Source organism: Filicampus tigris, chromosome 1 (genome assembly GCF_054856515.1).
Source record: "Filicampus tigris isolate MCC_2025a chromosome 1, RoL_Ftig_1.0, whole genome shotgun sequence".
Taxonomy (NCBI): domain Eukaryota; kingdom Metazoa; phylum Chordata; class Actinopteri; order Syngnathiformes; family Syngnathidae; genus Filicampus; species Filicampus tigris.
In genome coordinates, this window is record NC_141217.1 from 10,991,918 (window position 1) to 11,012,869 (window position 20,952).

Here is a 20,952-nt window from a genome sequence, read left to right on the forward strand (position 1 = left end):
CTGGATAACTAGTTTTGGAATTAGAACCCATTATGCCATTAAATAATTATTTGTTCAACAATTTTTCAATTTATTTTAAGGGAGGATTGGTAACAAAAACCGCTTGAGACATATCATATCACACATCAGTGTTGTTAAAAGTGAAAACAATTAGCAGGAAAGGTGAATTTGACGCCGGCAGGGCCAAAGGGTCCGACCGGTCCGGCCCAGGGGCGGACTGCCCAGCAGTCTTCCTGCGTCCTGATGATAGCTCGGAGCGCAGTTTAGTGCTTGTGAATCACTGCACTAGTAGAATTTCTGAATCGAACTAGTCAGGGATTTGCAATTGAGAAAACATCTTTGCCTTTGTCCTCAGTGATTCTTGACACACGCCCAACACTTAGCCCACACCAGAGTCAAAGAAAGTCCAAGCACCAGTTAAATATGACGTTAAAACCGGCAACACAGTCACCTCGCCGCTCTGTATCGTCAGTGGAGAGTGTGTCTACATTGCTGCAGCCGTCGTCTTCTCCCCGCAAATCTCTCTCTCTCGCTCTCTCTCATGCACACACACTGTCGCACTAATGAGCAAGCCTTGAGCTACCCGGCAGCGCTGATCTCTCGTCAGCCGGGCTACAGCGAAACATCAGAGGCAACGAGACACAAGGCTGATCTGTAGTCGGCCAGCTGCAAAGCGAAAGGGAGCGATCGCGCGACAAATTAGTCAGTGAGGGAGGCAGTTGATCCGCCCGCAACTGCCAATCTGCACTTTCTTTCCTTCTTTCTTTTGCCGAGGACCGCTTTTCTTCCCCGCATCCAGTCATGGAGGAGATGCTCACCTGCAGCCGAAGCCCCTTCTCCCAGGTGTTTGGGCGCCAGGGTCAGCTCATGCAAGCCAGTGAGTGTTTACATGTAAAACGCATTGCTTGATTGGGAAGAACTTTGTAGCATGAACTTCTGTTTTTGACGTCGATCACAGTCGTGTGTCCAATGCCAAGTAAGTCAAGCTGTGACACATTGAACTTTTATGATGCATCTCGTGCAAGCTTGTTGCTCGACCTTGCATTTCATGTCGAGCATGTCTAGTGGCAAGCATCAGTATCGGTGTATTGCAGCGTGACACAAAATGCGTTTGTGTTAATAGACGGAAGCCATCCCATCATTCTCAGGAGAGTGGAAAGAAAATTTGCCGTTAACATTTGCATCCAAATGGGACATACGGGTCCAATAATGTGATCTCTTGACGGCAAAATGGAAAATAACTCATCAACCAGGCTGAAATTGCATTTAATATTCACGGCTGTAAAGAGGGATGCGGCAGTAATAATCCTACATTAAATATTGTTATTGCTATCATAATGTTTGGATTTTGCAGCAACTTTATTGAACTCAGGAGCACACCGTTTGAGTTGATTTGGTTCCTAATCACCCCCCACCCCACAAAAAAGACAATACAATAAATGCAATATTCAAAAAAGGTGTTAAAAAGCAAAAATATCATCCATCTAACCATTATCCAATCACGTTTTTTTAACAACGGCAAGCACAAGAAAGTTATTTTATGACATTGTCTCTGTTGTATTGATACAAATCTTTTTTTTTTTTCTTCTTAATATATTTTCATATGAAACGACTGTTACAAAGTTGCTTGATCTTAGATTTGTTCAAATTAGCTTTACCTGAGTGATCCTCTCAGGTCGGAACTGCTATGTTTCATATCAAACAACCTCTGGATGCTATGTGGTAACTGTACATTTTTTGTTTTGTGCATGATTTTCCTACTATACACTTTAGTATGTCAAACTGGATAAAAAGAGGATTAGTTACTTCTCGATAATTTCCCCCCCTACCAATTTATGTGGTTTTGTTTTGTAAGAACTGTTTTGCAAAGCCTCATCACATTAAGTCATGACTATGATGTGTAAAATGATTTCTGGTTGATAAAGTCTTGCTTTTGTACATGATAGCAATGGATTTATTCAGTGGAACCTGAACACTCTAAAAACAGTTGGGTTAAATATAACACAATTTGGGGTACAAAATGGAGCAATCTACTAATTGGGTCCATTTGACACACCTACTTGTGTTGTTTTGTACAAAACAGCCCATGTTTTTGGGATTGTTTTGCACAAAAGCTACCTAATTTTTGGGGTTGTTTTGTACTAAAGTACATATTTAGGTCAAATTGACCCAAGTTGTGGATCGGTCCATTTTTTTACCCAACATTTTGGTTATTTTTAACTGTTTTTAGAGTGAAGAATCCTGTCCCCACACTTTCACAGGTGAATTACTTTACAAATATTTGTGTTTGAAACATCTTCATCCACACATTTGAGATTATAAAATGGATGATGTTAGCACTAAAGGGATTCACTGGAGCGCGGCTGCCACACAACACTCACTAACCCGCCATATTCGGGAGCACATATGAATTATTTGTTTTTGGTTTTGACTTGAATCATTGATCCCAGAGACTGCATGTTTCATCCAGCATCAAAGCTCCTCACTGCATACAAAGATGTCACATTCTGTAAAATAGAAATAACACCTTCAGAGCAACAGAGTGTGTGAACTCTGAGTGCAGATTTATGGAGGATTTTTACGCATATGCTAATGTTTATCTTTATTTTCATCAATAAATAATTGTTATCTTCAGGCTGCCGCATGGGCTTAGAGAAATTACGTCTTTTGACATACCAGGACTATTTGTAATGCTTAAAATTCAAAACACAACTCAGCTTTCCTGCATTCCAAATTAGATAATCATTTCCACACTAATCATTACAAAACTAATAAAATGTAAAATGAGTTTAACCACAGAATAATAAAACTTAATTGGTGAAATCACCATTAACTCTGATGGCACCTGAATAAAGAAAGGCACGTTGTTTATTTGTTGTGCGAGGGGACATTTCTTTCTACATTCTTCGTCATGTTTCTTTTGTACTATGTCATGCATGTATAGTAGTTTTTTCTTAAACACACACACGCACCCACGCATAACTCAGAGGTCTTCCATGTTCCCTGAGTCCGTAAAGGTCAGTTATTTGTTTGTACCAATGTCAGGTTTCTTTTTTTCTGGGTTAGGTCTGCAACCTTACACCTCGTCCTTAGGGAGAAGCGACCGCTGCACCATGCTGGCCTACTTAACACATGAACACATTTTAAAAGTTTAACATTTTAAGTTTAAAAATAAGTTAATCACACCACAATGAAACTTTATAAAATTCATGAAACGACAAAGTATGATGAAGGTGTAGCATGTAGGGGGGAGAAGGCTTGTTGAAGTTGTACACGTTTTTTTTTATTTATTTTTTTTATTTAGCTGTCATAGCATCATAACATCTTCCGGGTGACACCAGCAAGACCAGCACGAAAACACAACAAAACCATGCTTGTCTATGCTTTTTTTTTAAGCAGGGTGTGTAATGAAACTAAAAGAACAATAAATGATATACTCACCATTGACTGATTACACTTGGTGCATTTGCTGTTCTTTTGCTAAACTGGGCATTTATGCAAATGTTGACTCGTATTTTTCTAGAAAATGTTGGAAGGTTTTTGTAATGGTTCAAGTAGTACAGCATTCTAATTATTTCACTCACTGAGCTGCCTATAGCCAATGAACTGCCTGAGTGTGTGAGTGTGTGTGCTTGATTACAATGTGTTTGTTTGAAGTCCCAGCATGTCTTTACAAAATCATAGTTTGGACGACTACTCAAATTTTACTGGTTGAGCTAATTAATTTAAAATGGGTGAGAAAACAAGCGATACAACATGATAATGTTGTAGTAAATTTAGTAGGCTTAACATGATCAGGATTTTGGAGCTGATCACCGATCAGTGAGTTTGAAAAAAACTATGCCTGATCTGATCATAAAATGGACCAATCCATCCAATCGATTAAAACAACTTGTTTTTATTTATATGCAGGGGATTGGGACTGGCCCAGCCCACAAATAGCCCAAAATCTGACAAATCTAAGAAACTTTGTAATTGTTAATTATGGCAGCACAGGACCTGCAATTGACTGGCAACCAGTTCAGAGTGGACCCCACCTACTGCCCTTGTGAGAATAAGCAGTATAGATAATGTATTAATAGATGGCAGCACAGAACATCTCTAGAGTGAATAATATTGTGATTGCTGTTATTTATTTTATGGATTCAATTAATGATGTCAGTGATCGATCGACAAAATTTTTGTCACCGATTTTGCATAAAATGCAAAATATCTGCCGATCAAGACGATCAGATCAGTGTAAAGTCTAAAATTTAGTAGCAACATAATAGTAAATCGTACAAAAAAATAGCATCATCATCATTCATGAACCTACTCACGCAACAATAGAGTGTATGAAATATTAATGGTGTGGTTAGGGACATATTTCAAGATTTCATTTTCTAATTCCATATCTTTTTTTTTTTCCAGAACACAAAATATTACAAGACTCTGCAATGTCAGCAATGTAATACAATGACTGCATCAAAATGACACAAGACGGCACCAAAGCATCCCTGGCCAATAGGAAATAGTAATTAGTTTCAAGGAAGAAACTTCAAATGATCTTTGTATGTCGTGAAGAGCTAGGTTTAACCTGGGTTGTTAGTGGAAGTTACATGTGTCTCTGCCGCATATACACGTTCACACTTCCGGTGCTTATTTTTCATTTATTTATTTTTAAAGTCAATTCATGTGTAAACCATTTATTTTTAAGGATAATATTGTGAGAGGAATTTGAAATGAGACTCAAATGTTTTGGGGTAATAGTTTATGGTATTGCTGCAGTTTTAAATATGAATATAGGCAAGTATAAACATTTATGTGGGCATCAGTTACTTTTTACTTGTGGGTTTTAGCTGTTTGCGGCAGCGCTCTGGTCCTATCCGCACAACGCACATGCTATGGGTATGCATTCATGCTGCTTGTTATGTATTTTTTGCACATATGGTATATAGCTAATGAGTTTTCTTCTCTAACATGTCCCCTCTTTTACATTGTGCTGCGCAACACACATACACGCACAGCCCCCCACACCCACGTGCACACACACCTCCAGTGTTTGTGAAGCGCTGAGAGAGCAGGGTGTATTAAACTCAAATGTCACTCTATATGACTGAGAAAATGATATTATCATTTCGTGCGTTGTTACGAATTACAGTCTAACTTGAGTCCCAGCCCCTCCAAGTTATCTATGCTCTTTGAAGCTCATGCTGCAGGCCTGTGATTTGGGAGAAGCAAGGCAAGCGGGGGATGGAAGGCGGGAGGAGGTAAAGGGTGAGAAAGTGTGAGAATAAGAGATGGGTACTATTTTTATAGCCGCAACCTAACATAGTGTTGCACAGCTCGTGGAAGACTAATCCGCAGTAGTGCTGGCTTGCAACATCTCAACAGTAATTATAGTGGGATTTTTGTTATCTTTGGCTGTCACCCATCACCGCACCACAAGTCCCTTAAGCAAAGACCTGCCTGTGGGAAAAATCCACTGAGTGTTGCACATATCCAAATAATATTAACAGCCTTCTACTGGCACACTGGCAGAATATATACACAAGATTCATACCGTATCTGGAACGTGGTACTGCCAGGTGCATAATCCTGAAACCATTTTCTCGCTCCCCACTGGTGCTGTGATCTGTTTTCTGCTCACTGTTGTGATGTGGCATCAAAACTCCCCCGGCACCCACTGCTCCCATTTGTCAGCAGAGTGTGACAGCTCTCCTCCCTGGCTTTGAAACAGTTAAAAGAACTCAGGGAAAGTTCTGGTGGTTCTGATGTTTGACATTTCAAGGTTTGTCCATTTCAGGTGCTTCCCCATCCTTTATATTGAAAAATAAATTCTCTGGTCAGGCACTTTAGATAGATCCCGCTCTAAATCCATCCATCCATAGTCTATGCCGTTTATCCTCTTCACGGACTAGTCACTAGTCAGTCACAGGGTACATATGAAACGACCATTCACTCTTCTCATCCATCCACAAAATTTGAATCGAGGTAACAGGATTCTTCTTGCTTGTTGAAGTGTTTCACTTTAAATCCAAAATGTTTTATTCTGAAGAAGCTTCTGCTCTGGCCTACCTTTGTGGAGCTTGCATGTTCTCCCTGTGCGTGTGTGGATTTTTTTCAGTCCTCTGGCTTCCTCCCGCATTTCAAAAGCATGCATGTTAGGGTAATTAAAGACTCTCTATTTTGCAGAAGTGTAAATGTAAGTGTGAATGGTTGTTTGTCTATAGAATATGTTCCCTGTGATTTACTGGAGACCAGACCACAGTGTTCGCCACCTCTCTCCCGAAGTCCGGTCGGAGGGACTCCAGCTTACCCGAGACCCTCACGAGGACAAGCGCTATAAAAAAAATGGAGTGATTGGAGTGAACTGACAGTTTAGAGAGTTGTAGTTCCTCCCAAACATTTTTGATGGACAATAGATCCCATTGACTGACGCTATGGGCCTTATTTATGTACCCAAGTCTAGCACAAAGCACTAACCGTGAGCATGGGTGAAGTTTCCCTTCTTTTGGTATTTTTGTAGACACGTGCAGTTAGAAAAGGCCATTTCCGCCATTGTGGGAGTGAACACAGTCAATTCGCTTCCTGGCCAGTGAAAGCGGCTCCTCTCGTTCCCTTTAAATTGAATGCATGAGAGGCACGCTGTCTACATGGCGGAAGCATAAATGGTCACTGGAGCCCATACATGAGATAGAGACGCGCAAAGTACAGTACAGTTGTCAGAAACTGCAAGAGAATCACCACTTACAGATGATGTAAAGATGGCGGCGGTGAAGTGGGCACTTGGAGACCACCTTGCACCACCGATCATGCATCTGTGTGTGATAATCAACCCCCCTCCAACCACCCCAACCTATAGCTGTGTCGCGGCCAGGGGGTGCTTTTATAAAGATATCAAAGATGATAATAACAATGTCATCAACAAATTGATTACTACATTGATAGAGGGTTCAACGCACCCTGTTGTCATATTTATGAATGGAAAAACAATGACATCCACCCAGAGCTCAGAATCTGTCTGACTGCACCTCGATCAAATCCACCATAATTACCTTCCAGCACCTGCACCACAACTTAGACCTGCTTTTGGCTGGTCTTAACATGAATCTACTTTCTGCCGCCAAATTGTCAGGTGCCCTTGGTCCGCCGGAATGCACAGCATGGCGCAGCGCGGTCTGCCAAATTCCCAAACACGCTGAAGGAGACTTGCACCTGCATGAAAATCAACATGTGCCAGTTTTTATGCCCGAGCGCGTGTGCACTGTCTACAAAAATAGGGCCCTGATAATTACCCAATACCGCAAAAGCAATGGGCGTACTTTTAAAGCCAACACTAAAAAAGACTATTTTCACTAGGGTAGTCAAGGTCTATTTCTTTTCTCACTCAATATCATCATCTTAATGCCCCCTATTAAAAAATGGGTTCATAAAGCACTGCAAAGGTGGTCCTGATATGAATGTTTAAACTGGGACCACTGCAGTTGTATCTTACTGTTTCTTTGAAGGGATGAATTCCTCTTGGTCTTCCACATGCACATGCATAGATTTATTTTACCTCCTTGCCAAATGGGCTCTCCTGCAGTGAGAGATTATCTTCGTGCTCCTGGGGCTGCTAATCATGTGGAAGAGTCACGTTGAAAAAGTTTGGCCTGGGAGGTCAGCCGTTGCTTTTAAAGGTTTTTTGTCCATTTTTTAAAATTTCTTTTTATGTATTTTTGTTGACTTATTTTTATAGCTCAGGGACAGGATTTACGAGAGCATTGACACTCCGTTGGTTTGCATGTACATGATGCAGAGAAGCCAAGTGAGGTATGGTGAACGGAAGCGCTGGCGGAAGCGCGTTTAAAATGATCGACGGACCGACCGTTAGGCGATTACTATTTGGTCCGGCCGGACAAAATGGCCGATAAACGGACGGCGAAACGGTACCCCGGCTGTAGACGGAAGGCGATAAACGGACCGCAAATTTTTAGTAAAATGCCCAGCTCTGAGGATGACAATATTGCTGAATATGTGAATATGTATCAATTATCAGAAGCTGGTTGTTTACACCCACTGTCACTTCCAAAATATCTCGTTTTCAGACACATTTTCAAAAATAGGCAGAAAGCAAACGATTTAGTTGGATGCCTATCATGTGATGGGTGGGCACGTACTCCGGAAACTCAGCTATTTGTCACAAACAAGTATAAAGCCAGTTGCCCATCATGTGTATGGAAGTGGACAACACATATAGTACATAGACCAGGGGTCACCAAGTCCGGTCCTCAAGGGCACCTATCCTGCATGTTTTACATCTCTCCCTGCTGCAACACACCTGTTTAAAATGATCTGTATCATGATCAGGCTTCTGAAAAGCTTGCTGAGCTGATCATTTCAATCAGGGGTGTTGCAGTGGCGAGAGATGGAAAACATGCAGGATAGGTGCTCTTGAGGACCGGACTTGGTGACCCCTGACATAGACTATTTGAGGAGCTAATTTGAGCGGATGTCACTATTTTAGGATAATATTATATGCAAAGCTACATATTTTGTCGGACCCTCCTGCCATTTAGTGTGGGTGAAAACACTGTGAGGGATCAATAATGGCCATTACAAAATCGACTGCATTGGTTTTGTTTGAGCGCATTTTGGTCCAGTCAGATATTCAAGTTTATGGTGCACTATGCTGCATGTAGCTCACCGTATTATCAATGAGTCCCTTGCTTTGTACCGCCTTTGAATACTGCAGTAAATGTGAATGTCTAGTCCAGATACAGTTTCCTATATTTCATCTCTACACGATTACTGTGTTTTCATCCTCACGCAGTCTTCAAAGGGAATGAATAAAACTGCATTCCATCAAAGAATGTGAATCTCTTTTGCTTATCACCAAACTGCAAGTGATGCTGTTTTCCACTGCAGCTTTTCTGCTGTGTTTTGTTGTTGCTGTAGCACAAGTCAGACAGCATTATCATGACAGCATCGTAGCTTCAGTTAAGTATGCAGTTTTGCTAGGAAAACAACTTGTGTGATGTTAGATGAATGCTTTAGGGGCAAAATCAATTCAAGGTCCTTTTATGCCAATTTTCAAGGAAACGGCTGCATGCTGTATGTCTTACCAAGAACGGTTTCTGAACGGTCCATGAACTTTTAGACATTGTTCTGCTCTAGTGGGCCCATTCCAGCAGCATGGACGTCGGTATGAATTTAGCCAAACATCAAATGAAACACGCAGCATATATCCAGACCTGTTACTCATAGCTCAGTCACAGATGAAAGCGCATCATTCTTCTGCACCACAGAGCGACTGGTCCTTATGCTGCGCACCCTCTCCAAATATAGAGATTAACTTTCATCCAGACACTCATGGAGGGAACCTATGAAATGTGTGAATAATAATGTCTCTTGATTTCATTAGATTAGAATTAGTGCATTTTCCCAAGAGCCCAATATCCCTAACTTTTTGGGAGAAGTTTATTTGTATACAAACATTTAGAATGACATGTCTCCTTTAGGGTCAAAGTGTTTGTTGTTAGTTGAGCAGTGTATGGTGGACACCTACAGGAATTAAGTGGAATCCAAGTTTATCCCCATTTTTATCTTGTTTCGGGGGAGGGATAGTGACATGCATCTGGTAGCATTCATGATTCATGATGTTAGTGCTTCCTTTTTCACTTCCAGTACGATTAGATGGCATAGATAAGGGCTTTACAAAAAAACAACAACTCTGTACTGTAAATGAACAGCAGAGCTGGTCATTCCGCCTATGTGACGGACCGGTCCATCTATCCGCCTATGACGGACGCCCATTTTATAGACAATAAACAACAGACGGAAAAGTTTAAAAAATAGTCAGACTGAGCATAGTTGGAAGCACTTTTTTTCTGTCTATTTCGTTAACAAAACTCATATAAATCACGTCATATTTTAGTCATCAAAGAGCCACGTTTAGCTCATCATTGTCTCATTATCGTCATGAAAAAAAGGGGCGTTAACAAAATAATTTCATCATCGCCATTTTTGACAAAAACAAGATTGTTCATCAGATCACGGTGGTCTTGTGTTGCAGCTAAAGGCTATCTTGGTTAAACAGTTGTAAACAATTCAATACTCCCAGCCGGTAAGTGAATGTGCACAGGAAATTAGCCAGCTAATGATCTTTAAATAATGGCGGGGGGCGGATCGACGGAATTTATGGACGGAAGTGCTTTAAAAGGACGGACGGGGACGGAGGATGATTATTTTTATGAATAAGGACGTCGGGACGAGGACGGAAGGGTACCCAGGTCGTGGACGGAAGAGCGGCAGAAAAGGGTCAAGTGCCCAGCTCTGCAAGTTACACCTTTGCTATCATGAGTTGAGTTGTCTCTTGAATCCGGGGTCCATTGGTGTACGCCTCGTTTTATTTGGAAGTGTGACATTACAAAAATGCACTGCTGCCTACTGGCTTGGCCTGCGTACTAGAACAGTTCAGTTACGGCTAGTTTTATGTGGCGCTTGTTAAATTCTACATAGTAGCATTTTGGGTGCTCATGCTTCCTTGCTGAATGCTGAGTTTGTCAATGTAGACTTTTGATACAAAATGAAAAAGATTACAAAAAGTAGAACAACACAATTAGTATGAGCATAGAGATTTAAGATGTATTGTTGTACCAAATGACTTCCCTTAAGGCTCCTTTGCTAACGGCATCCGAAATCCTCACTAATCACTGCAAGTTATTTGTAACTGTTTCACAATGTTGTTCCTACTCTTTGCTATTGAAATGGCACCCTCTTTCTCCGGCTGCATTTATCGCTGGTGGCAGGTGGACGATGTGTCAACAGTGGGATGCAAAACCTCTGCCAAGCACATCAATCCTCATCTCTAATCCCTCAGTTTCCCGTGTCTAAATCCTTACATGTGGCATCTGTAGGCTCCCATCTAGACAATCCATCTGCGCCGAGCTGTGAGACGAGAGACCATTGATCGGTGATAAAGGCTGAGTTTAATCCCCAAAACATACAGGATTTTGAAACCACTATTTCAATTCAATAAAAAGCCCCTTATGTGACTTTGAGAGCACATAGTTTGGAATTTGTCTTGTTTGCTTGCAGTAATGACTACTTAAATTGGGGAGATGTCCCCAAACGTATTTGGCAACCCACATAATTTAAAATTTACCGAGTCCCCCTTTTTTGCAATTATTTTAGAGGCTTCCGGAGCACAGCTGGTCTCGCTGTTATTCATTGTGACAGATATTTCCCCTCAGTCAATATCGGAATAGCCATACAGTCTTCTTGTCTCAAACCAGTGCGTTGAAAATGGAACGAGGACGTACAAAGGGCCTGTGGCAGAAAGCAAGCCATGCCTATAATTCTGCATTGGAGAAAGTCTGGTCAATCCCCCTTTGTCACATCATGAAAACGGAAGAAAAATCATCCTCATTTTCATTGCACACAAAGTGTTATAAAAATGGAGGATAATATATTCTGAATGTATCAAGAGGAAATATAAGATAACCTCCAAGGACGATCAAATTCTGTGTAGAAAGGTCATAAGGAGTATAAAATGTAAAAGAAATAACACATTTGACCTGAGCTATGAGAAGTATTGCCCTACGAATTTAAGGTGGAGTCTAACGACTTACCTGTATAGTCTCTTCTCTTAACAGCACTTCCTGAGACAGAAAAGCCACAAAAGAAAGAAAAAAATATGTCCCATCAAGTCAAATCAAGTATTAATGCCTGGATACCTGTTATGAACTCAAGTTTCCATGTCAGTGTTGTACTGATTGAAATAATGCTGGCAGTAGGATTTTCTATAATAGAGGTCTGCATACAGGAGATGAAGCTCAATTATCCTTAACCACCGTTATGTGCTCCTTTTTTTTAGCAAACTATTTGAGACTGTTTCAATAGGACCTCTGCAGGTTGGAGCCAAGTATTACACTCGCCATCTCTTCTGTTTCTTTATAGGTCCCATAACTTCGAGATTCAATTTACTCTACTGTTTTGTGCCTGAAGTAGGTCTGAATGAGTCTGTCACATGGTTGAAGTTTCTATGCATCTATGCAGTTTGTTGTTTGTATGTAATAGCTTTTGAAAGGCAAAAGGCCTGCAAAATGAGCAGAAGATTTGAAGTTGAAGACTCGAGACTCATAAGTACTTGCTGACTGTGGTTTCTATGCAGGAAAAATTACTGATGGCTACAACACACACCTATGTGCAAATGTAAAATTGCATCAGCTTTAGAGAAGTTGGGGAATAAACATGCATTCGGCCACATTTCATGGAGGATGGCTACATCAATATAAACTATCACTTCACCCTAACCTTGAACCAGAGAGTCTCTGCAATTTTAGGCTGGTATCAAATTTACATTTTCGGATGCAAAAATGTTTGAAAAAATTGTAGCGCAACAGCTTAATGATCACATGGCCGCTAACAATCGATTCGACCTTCTTCAGTCAGGATTTAGGGCCGACCACTATACTTTGCGGAAGTGACTAGTGTTAGGGTTATTGTCATCTCCTAGCTACGGACTCCGACACCTCATCGATACTCTTATTATTCGATCCTAGCGCTGCCTTTGACACCATGTTGTGTATTTCAGGCTCAGCACTTCGTGGTTTAGTTCTTACCTCCCTGAGAGGACGCACAGTGTAATCCATGGCAACATGAATTCTGATTTTTGTAATGTTACATGTGGAGTTCCGCAGGGATGAGTACTTGTACAGTACTGATTTTTTATGGTTTTGGCTGCGTGTCAGGTGTGTGGTACCTGCGTGTTACATAGTCCAGGTAAGTCTGTTTTCGGCACCATTTGGCTGTTGCCGATGACTCGGACGGACTGGGCCCATCTGAAATACCGACGGAAGCTCACTGATAGACTCACAGGACTGACGATGCCATCCTCTGGAAATAACCAACCCATGCAATTGCTGTAATCAAGAGGCGTGCCTTGCTCAGATTAAAACATGGATGTGTTTTAGATTTTTTGCTTCTTAACCCTGATAAAACTGAGATGTTGATTATTGACCCTGCTAGTCATCGGCACCTGTTTAAAATAGTTTTAGATGTCAAAAGACTCTAGTACTTAACCGTAGGGCTCCAAAACAAGATTAATCTATAAAAGAAAATTCATTAGCATCCTCAAGTCCTAAATGGTCTATTATCAAGCTAATAAATATCTGTTTCTGATTATTATTTTTTTAATCAGAGAATCAATGTTTTTCTTTAACCCAATGAGTTGCATACATATTTTCTTTATATTTTAAAATTGTTTTTGCATAAAACCAGTGTTGTGTTAGCCCATAAAAAATAAAAATAGAAACACTTTAGGTTTTTTTTCTTAATGGTTGATGTTGGGTAGGGTTAAGGATCAGGGCTGTCTGCCTTACAGTAGAGATGTCCCTGCCCAGACCTTTCTGTGTGGGGTTAAATGTTGTCCCCGCATGACATGCACGCAAGAGGTTGACTGAGGACTCCAAATTGTCCCCAATGTGATGTGGGTGTGAATTGTTGTCTATAAATCGCATGTTAATAAATACATCCAAAGTGTTTATATATTTTATTTATATGTTTTCCTGGCCTAATAATTTCATGGGGAATTAGAGGGGAGGTTTACAGTGATAGCAATGTGTTTACATTTTTATTAAGTGGTCCACGACCATTCAAAGGTAATGCAGGTGGACAGCTGGCACAGCAGGAACGGTTTAGTTTTATCAAATCTTCTTGATGAAAAGCAAACAGTTTTTCCTTGACAGGGGACTGCTGTTATGCATGTAATCCTTTTTTGTTTTGGTGATGTAGTGCTGACAGCAGCTTGCAGCTTCCTCAGCCTCATCAGTGGTGATGAACGGGAAAGAAATTGGTCTTGTCAGGTGTAAAGACAGCCCTCCCACCACCTCCCGGGAAAGCTACTATGGACAGGCATTGTAATCACTTCATTCCAAAGGATTATGTTGAAATTGTGGAGCTATTGAGTCTACTACTTGACTGCAACTTGATTCAGACTTGACTTCTTTGTGGTCTAAATAGGGGTAGAACTGTTTAATAGAAAGCAACTTAACCCAGAGCTGGGCATTTTACTAAAAAAATAGCGCCCGTTATTCGTCATCCATCTGCACCGTGGGTACCCTTCGGTCGTCCGTCTTTCACCTTTTTTTCCGGGGGGGAAAAATAGTCCCTATCTATAGGCCGGTCTGCCTCTAATTTCCTTCCGTCATCGAGTCTGACTATTTTCACTCGCACCCCCCCAACCATACCCCAGCTGGACGATATTTGAACAGAAATAGTGACTCACTGCGCTTTGGAAGCCTGTTCACAGCCTGGTCCCTCACTCTAATCTGTCCCCCAAGCAACAACAACTCACCATTTTCCTCCCCGCGCTCGCCGTGGGCATTGAAGCCTCGCCTCGAAAAATAGACTAATGACGGACTGCAGACGAATGGCGGACTATATAAAGGGGTTTCCGTCTATGCTTAATCCGTCTATTTTTAAAATGTTCCCATCATTTGTCAACCGTCAGCAAAACGGACGTCCGTCAGTGACGGATAGACGGATCGGTCCGTCACATAGACGGAATACCCAGCTCTGACTTAAGCTCATTCAAATTCAATTGATGAGTCCATCGTAACAACATGGCTGCCAACAGAGACAAGCTAGTTTACAAAACCAATTTATTCGCTACATTTAGCAAAGTACATGCCTAGAGTATGTGCTTCCAAGACGTAAGCTCATCCTGCCTAAACGGTGCAAACCTACAGGAGAAACTAGAGAGTGCTAGAAATGCTGCAAACCACAGTGCACACGTGCAGGGATTTCAGATTTATGTGATAGGTCACAATCATATCAGAGCTATTAAGTGGGCCAAACTGTAGGAAGGAGTTATTTGTTTATTATGGTTTCTAGTATGTTCGTTTATAGTTTTATTGGCATGCTGGACCTGGGGGTCCGGGGAGGGACCCGGATTTGAGGACCATTAGTCATCATTAGATCAGTCATATCCACATGACGTCAACTATGGGAAGTTGAACTGCATCCAGGCAATGGCAACTCACAAAGAGGAGTTCAGAATATTCAGACAGCAAATCTCCGATTCTATTTGTCTAAACAGAAATAAATTCATTGTTAATTTTCTCCATGGTCAATCAAGGCAAGCAGCTTTTGTTCAGTCTGACATCTCCTAGGAACCATAAACTATTACTAAATTTTCAAACCACAAGAGTGCGATTATGTTTTTGCTTGCTAGATATACTGTATAAAACATAAGCTTATTTAGGCCACCTCCTCATCAGTCTGAATGTTTTCATGCTTTCATTAGCTGCTCCGCGTTTGCTAATTCACTCAGCATTAGCCAAGTACTGTTCATCTCCGGGTTCAGACAGAGTGCATAATCCAGTTAGAGAGGAATCATTTCACACCAGTCGCGTGACGTCACGTCAAGAAAAATCCAGAATTGCCTCGGTGTGGATGTGAAGTTTAACTTCTGAACTATTTTATCAGGGGTGGTGTATGTATTGTAGCTGTTTGAACAAGCAACATGAAAGTCTGCCATGACACCAAACACAAGCAAACATCCCTTTGTCTCTCGACACTCGGCCCAGTTCCTAACTATGACAGTGTTTTCAAAGATTTGACATCTTGTACTTGAGTGACAAACTATGTAAGGTTTGCTCTTGGACCAGCCAAGATCATGTCCTCAAGACTCCAAAGATTTTAAGTTGATATAGTTGTTAAATTTTGATAGATCTTGGCAGTGTTTGGTTTGCTTTTTGTTCAGGCCGTGACCAACACTGACCTAAACTGCCAAGTCCATATACCACTCTTATGTTAGGGGGATGCCACTAGGGCAAGATTTCAGATTTTTGTCACAAAATCCGAATTGATTTGAAAAAGGAAAATTACCATGACATTTTTCAAAAGTAATTTTTCTTTTTGTTTTTCTTTCCTTCTAAGATTTGCCTTATTTCTTATAACATCAAAAACAAGCTTTGAACTTGTTTTTTTTCCAGTTTTGCCCCCAACATTAAATTATGGCAACGTCCAAGTTACACCAAAATAATGTTATTTTCTTTACAGACAAGCTACAGTAGAAGTAATTGACTCATTTGAAAATATTACTTTTGTCAAAACATGTACAGTTTTTATACATGCTATGTAATGAGTTGCAGTGATTGATTGATTAATCAACAACTCATTGATGATCAAATTAGCCGATTATTTTGATCATTGATTAATCGTTTAGTGATGTTGTTTAATCTAAAATGGTCCAAATCCTGTATATTGTCTGATTTCGGTAGTCCTACCTGAAAGCAGACTGAATATCTTTGTGTTGAATCAAAATGAAACATTTGAAAACATCTGCTTTTACGTTGTGAAACAATGATCAACATTTTTGTCAATTTTCTGACTAATTACGGACCAATCTTGTAGTTGAATCTTAATTAATTAGAGCACGAGCAGCGACTGCTATTGTTTTTGTAGTTTGTGCTTTTTCTGTATTGTCAATTTGAAATGATTTCCCATTGCTTTTCTGGAAAAAAAATACATCTTAGAGAGGTCAGGCAATTCACTAAATGTAGTGACCATACAGGTTTCTAGTCAAAGAGGTTTTGCGTGCCAAACCCAGGTGCCAGTTTTATTTGAAAGATATTAACATTTTTTACATGGCCCAAAATTGGTAGCTCTTCTTTTGGCAGATTAGAAAGAGTTATTTTTTTCCTGTCAGCATTGTTGATGCATTTGATGCATGTCATCCGCCCACACACCCCTAGACAACCTCCCATAAACACTTTTGCTTTCATCCAATTGTGCAATGGAAAAAAATTATAAAATACATTTTTCAAGTTGAATACATTGTATTCGGCATGCTATGTCTAATAAGATACTCACAGCAGGGTCATAGCATACTGAGTCCTACTAACAAACATGTGAAAGTTTATCGGAAGCTGTAATGATTTCAGTACTGACCTTAACCTCATCAAGTAATCATTCGTATGATGAGGTTTGTGTTAAGTGTGTCTCATCACTTAACTCATCTGGTTCTAAGACAACGTTAAAGTCAAAAGTTCAATTTTAATCTGTTGATGCCTGCATAAATCGAGACTTGTGGGGTACACGCTGCATTTCCTTATCTTTGGGCAACTAGGACAATGTCGGTTGCCTTTGACTCTTAGAGAGTAAGGAAGCTTAATTGGGGTTTTGTGAAATCTTTTGAAGTAAATGCAATGCCAGGTGAAAACAAAATTTTGGGTGGAAAAAAACAGGCCTGACTCATGATGCAAATGAAGCAAACAAACAAACTGCTTAATGAAAACACAAGCTCCCTAATGGAGGTAGCTTGAGGCTAAAACTCATTAAACATTCCATTAAACTTTGGTGCCTGGAGTCTGTTTATGAGCCTCCGATGTTTATAAGGTCACATCATGATGAGATGAAGTCGGTGCACAAGCATTAATCCGATTTTGTCGCAGCTGTGCCTTTTGTTGCAAGACATCAGATACTATAGTTATTATTCTATTTATTGCACTAAAATGGGGCACAAGCTCAAGCTGCTATGTAATCCCTCCAACAATTGCAGATGTTGTTTCAAGTGCCGCTCCAAAAAACACAAGAATGAGGACAGAGAGACGACGCGAGCTGCTGTGCGAAGCTCAGCGGAGAACAGATCAAAAATCAAGGGGGACTCGTCGGCTGCTGGAGGGGCAGTTATGATGAGCCAGACTGTTGTCTTTTCACACACACACACACACGCACACATACAGTGACACACATAGAATTTTGAAGCGAATCACCTAGGAAGCCTTGTCCCATATCCCATTGCTCTGATTTTTTCCAGCCCGTTCGGGTGCTAATAGATATGATTAGTCGAGTCTAATGAGCTCTGCAGAGAGTAGAGTTTTGATGTGCACTGCTTTGCAGCTACACAACTCCCTTGGGAGCTGCTACATTCATCAAATGGTGTGTGTTTTGACTAATTGAACATTTTTTTTCATATGTGTAGTTATAGGAAGATGGACGGAGTAGGAATACATTCTTGAGCATTCAATGTGTGTCGCCCCTGTATGGTGACCCAAGTGTGTTGCTGAGCTGGCATTAATAACCAAGTATACAACCCATGACTAAAATTATGGAATCACCCAGAGGTTCATTCAATTGTTTAAATTTGTAGAAAAAAAAAAGCAGATCAGAGTCATGACAAAACCAAAGTCATTTCAAATAACATGGGCGCAGATGGTACTGGGGATGGGGGGACATGTGACCCCCACTTCCAAAACGACTTTGATCCCACCCCCTTCCTCTCTCCTCCCTCAACTTTCACTCGTAAAGGCGACAAAGATTTCCGGTGAAACAGGGGACTTAATTGTATGTCCGGGCGGTTATGTCCTGTTTACTACTGATGCATTTAAGTTAAACATGAATGTCAAAATTTGCATCTTCAAGTCAGTATTTCCTTTTCCTGAAGACAGACCTCCAATGCGGCAAGGCAGATGACTCTAACATAAATGTAATATTTTTTACGAACGTTACCACAACATTTTCCCTGTATATTGGTAAGGCTGGGACGCTCAAAATTTCCACTCTCGGTGGAAATTGAACACACCGTAATTCAGTTGACGTGAGTCACTCTCACACTTAAAAAATATGTCTGTTCAATGTAATAATAAAAAAAAAAAAAGGATAATTTTCTCCACAAACATTTGGAGCCTAATTTTATTTCTACTCAACTAGATAGGTCTTGTGGCATATACGACTACACCACTAGCTGAACTCTAATACAGAACTTAAAAAAAAAAAAAAATGTAATGGCTATTATTATAGACTAAATGTAAAACAAAGCATTTTTATACTGTATATGTGTTGACTAGGAAGCGATTTTATTTTATGTTTACTTTTTTTTAATCCTGGCTATAATGCAACCAATTCCTGATGACAATGAGGCAGTCCCTAGTCAGTCAAGAGGCATGATGTTTTGGTCGGTAATTTGGCGTTCCGGACAAACAACAGTTTCATCTTGGATTGTGTGACTAGTATTGATCTGATCAGGCTTTGTCTTTTAACAATTCAATATAATTTCCAATAGAAATGGCTTCTATCTATCTATCTATCTATCTATCTATCTATCTATCTATCTATCTATCTATCTATCTATCTATCTATCTATCTATCTATCTATCTATCTATCTATCTATCTATCTATCTATCTATCTATCTATCTATCTACCCATCCACCATATATATATATATATATATATATATATATATATATATATATATATATATATATATATATATATATATATATATATATATATATATATATATAACTGAATCAATTGAGCTCATAAGCCAAGGCACCACTGCATTTCCTTGACACCAATTACTATTTTACTACTAGCCGTGGCTTAGGGTTCCTCCTTGTGGCATCTTGGAGCATTATAGAAAGAATAAAACAATGCAAAGAGGTGAGTTTTTTTAGAGAATAGAGAAAATAATTGACAGCACCGTGAAACGTTTCAGGAATTAATTTTCAAAGTACAAGTTAACGAGTTGACTAATAATTGATAAATTCAACGAAATGCTCTTTTAGGAGAGTTCATAAATGCTGCAACACTGCACCTCATGCATGTCATACAAAGTGAAACCTTCAAAGTCCCCCTGAGTGTTCATTAAACACATGGATCATTTTCAGTCCTTTTATCGAAATGCATGACTGTCAGTCTGTTCATGAACACTGCATGTTGATGCTTAGAGGTCCCCAAAGACTTCATCTTAGCATACATCAGGTGGGAAGCTGGTGAAATAGGTTGCATTTTTCCTTGTAGGTCAATGAATAGTTCCTCATGAGATGATAACTCAGTATTAAAGCGTAACATTCCCTATTTTTATTCGTATCTTTCCATCATTTATGAGGTTAAAGACCTGGGAATCGTCTTTACTCAAGTGATCTGACTGATTTGCATTTATTTTACGGTTTGATTAAACAGAGTAGGAGTGCTGCGGTTGAACATAAGCAACAAGCTGATAAGCACGGTCTGGCCAAGTGGGGGCAGTGTTGTACAGCACTGTGAATTGCTTTTGATGCTGCATTTGCTCCGTAAAATAAACCATGCGTGTCTCATTCAGGATTTGAAATTGTTCCTTTATCACTTTGTTTTCCTATTTTTAACCAAAGCATTTCTTTACACATCAAACAGAAACATTTCATATGTTCCCATTACTCCTCGTCCTACTTTGAATGCACTAAGTTGATAATTCTCCTCAAAATAGTGGCCGAATGCCATTAATTTACTGAACTAGTCAAAGCGCGTATATTAAACCAACCTTGATATTGTTCAGCCAAGAACAGCAAATGCAGATGTTGACATGACAAGACTTTTAGCTTATCACTCTCCATGTAGATCCCTTTCCCCTTAGATTTGTGTGTGTGCTATGAGCAATTTGCCATGAAATTAGTCCTTTTTTCCTAGACTGCATGCTGGGTTACTGCATCGTATCCTATTATTAGGCTTACAATGTGCATTTTTTTTCCAGCATTTTCCATCCGAAATGATCTTTATTTCCCCTGGCAGCCACTGTCTTCCCTAGTGAAGATAAAGGCCCGACAGGCAGCGTGCTACTGTGGCTTCTTCTCATTTTTCTCTGCACCGTCTGCCCAATCAGAGGACATGCAAGGCATTTTGACAATTCATAAAAGGAGAAGATGGCAGGCAGCAAAGGGTGAGACAATGCGGCTGAGAACTCCAAACTTGAGCTCTCTAAACTAAAGGAAGACATTTTTTTCAACATTGTCATAGTTTCTCAAGGAAATATTTTTATGGACAAGACAGTGGCAATTTTATAGAATTTTAAAAAATGTTTAAAACCACCCAAATGTGTAAACTGTCGTCATAGTCTATTGGCATAGTATTTTGACATCAATACATATAAAAACTGATACTGCTCTTGTGTTTAACTGACCAGGGTTTCCTAATGAAGTGTCCCATGACTGTAAACATGAAT

At 40.1% G+C, this 20,952-nt stretch overlaps 1 protein-coding gene across 4 annotated transcripts in view; it reads left to right on the plus strand.

Annotated features, from left to right (window-relative positions):
- The first annotated feature begins 579 nt into the window (after positions 1-579).
- The window catches only part of kazna (kazrin, periplakin interacting protein a), a 178,820-nt gene continuing 158,447 nt past the window's right edge, over positions 580-20,952 (plus strand). Inside the window, exon 1 of one of the 4 annotated variants that reach the window (XM_086052103.1) lies at positions 580-877. In XM_086052103.1, the coding sequence (XP_085908229.1) occupies positions 802-877 (76 nt within the window). In that variant the 5' untranslated portion in view covers positions 580-801. The remainder of the gene's footprint in view (positions 878-20,952) is intronic. The other 3 variants (XR_015089619.1, XM_086052100.1, XM_086052109.1) reach the window with 3 other exon arrangements.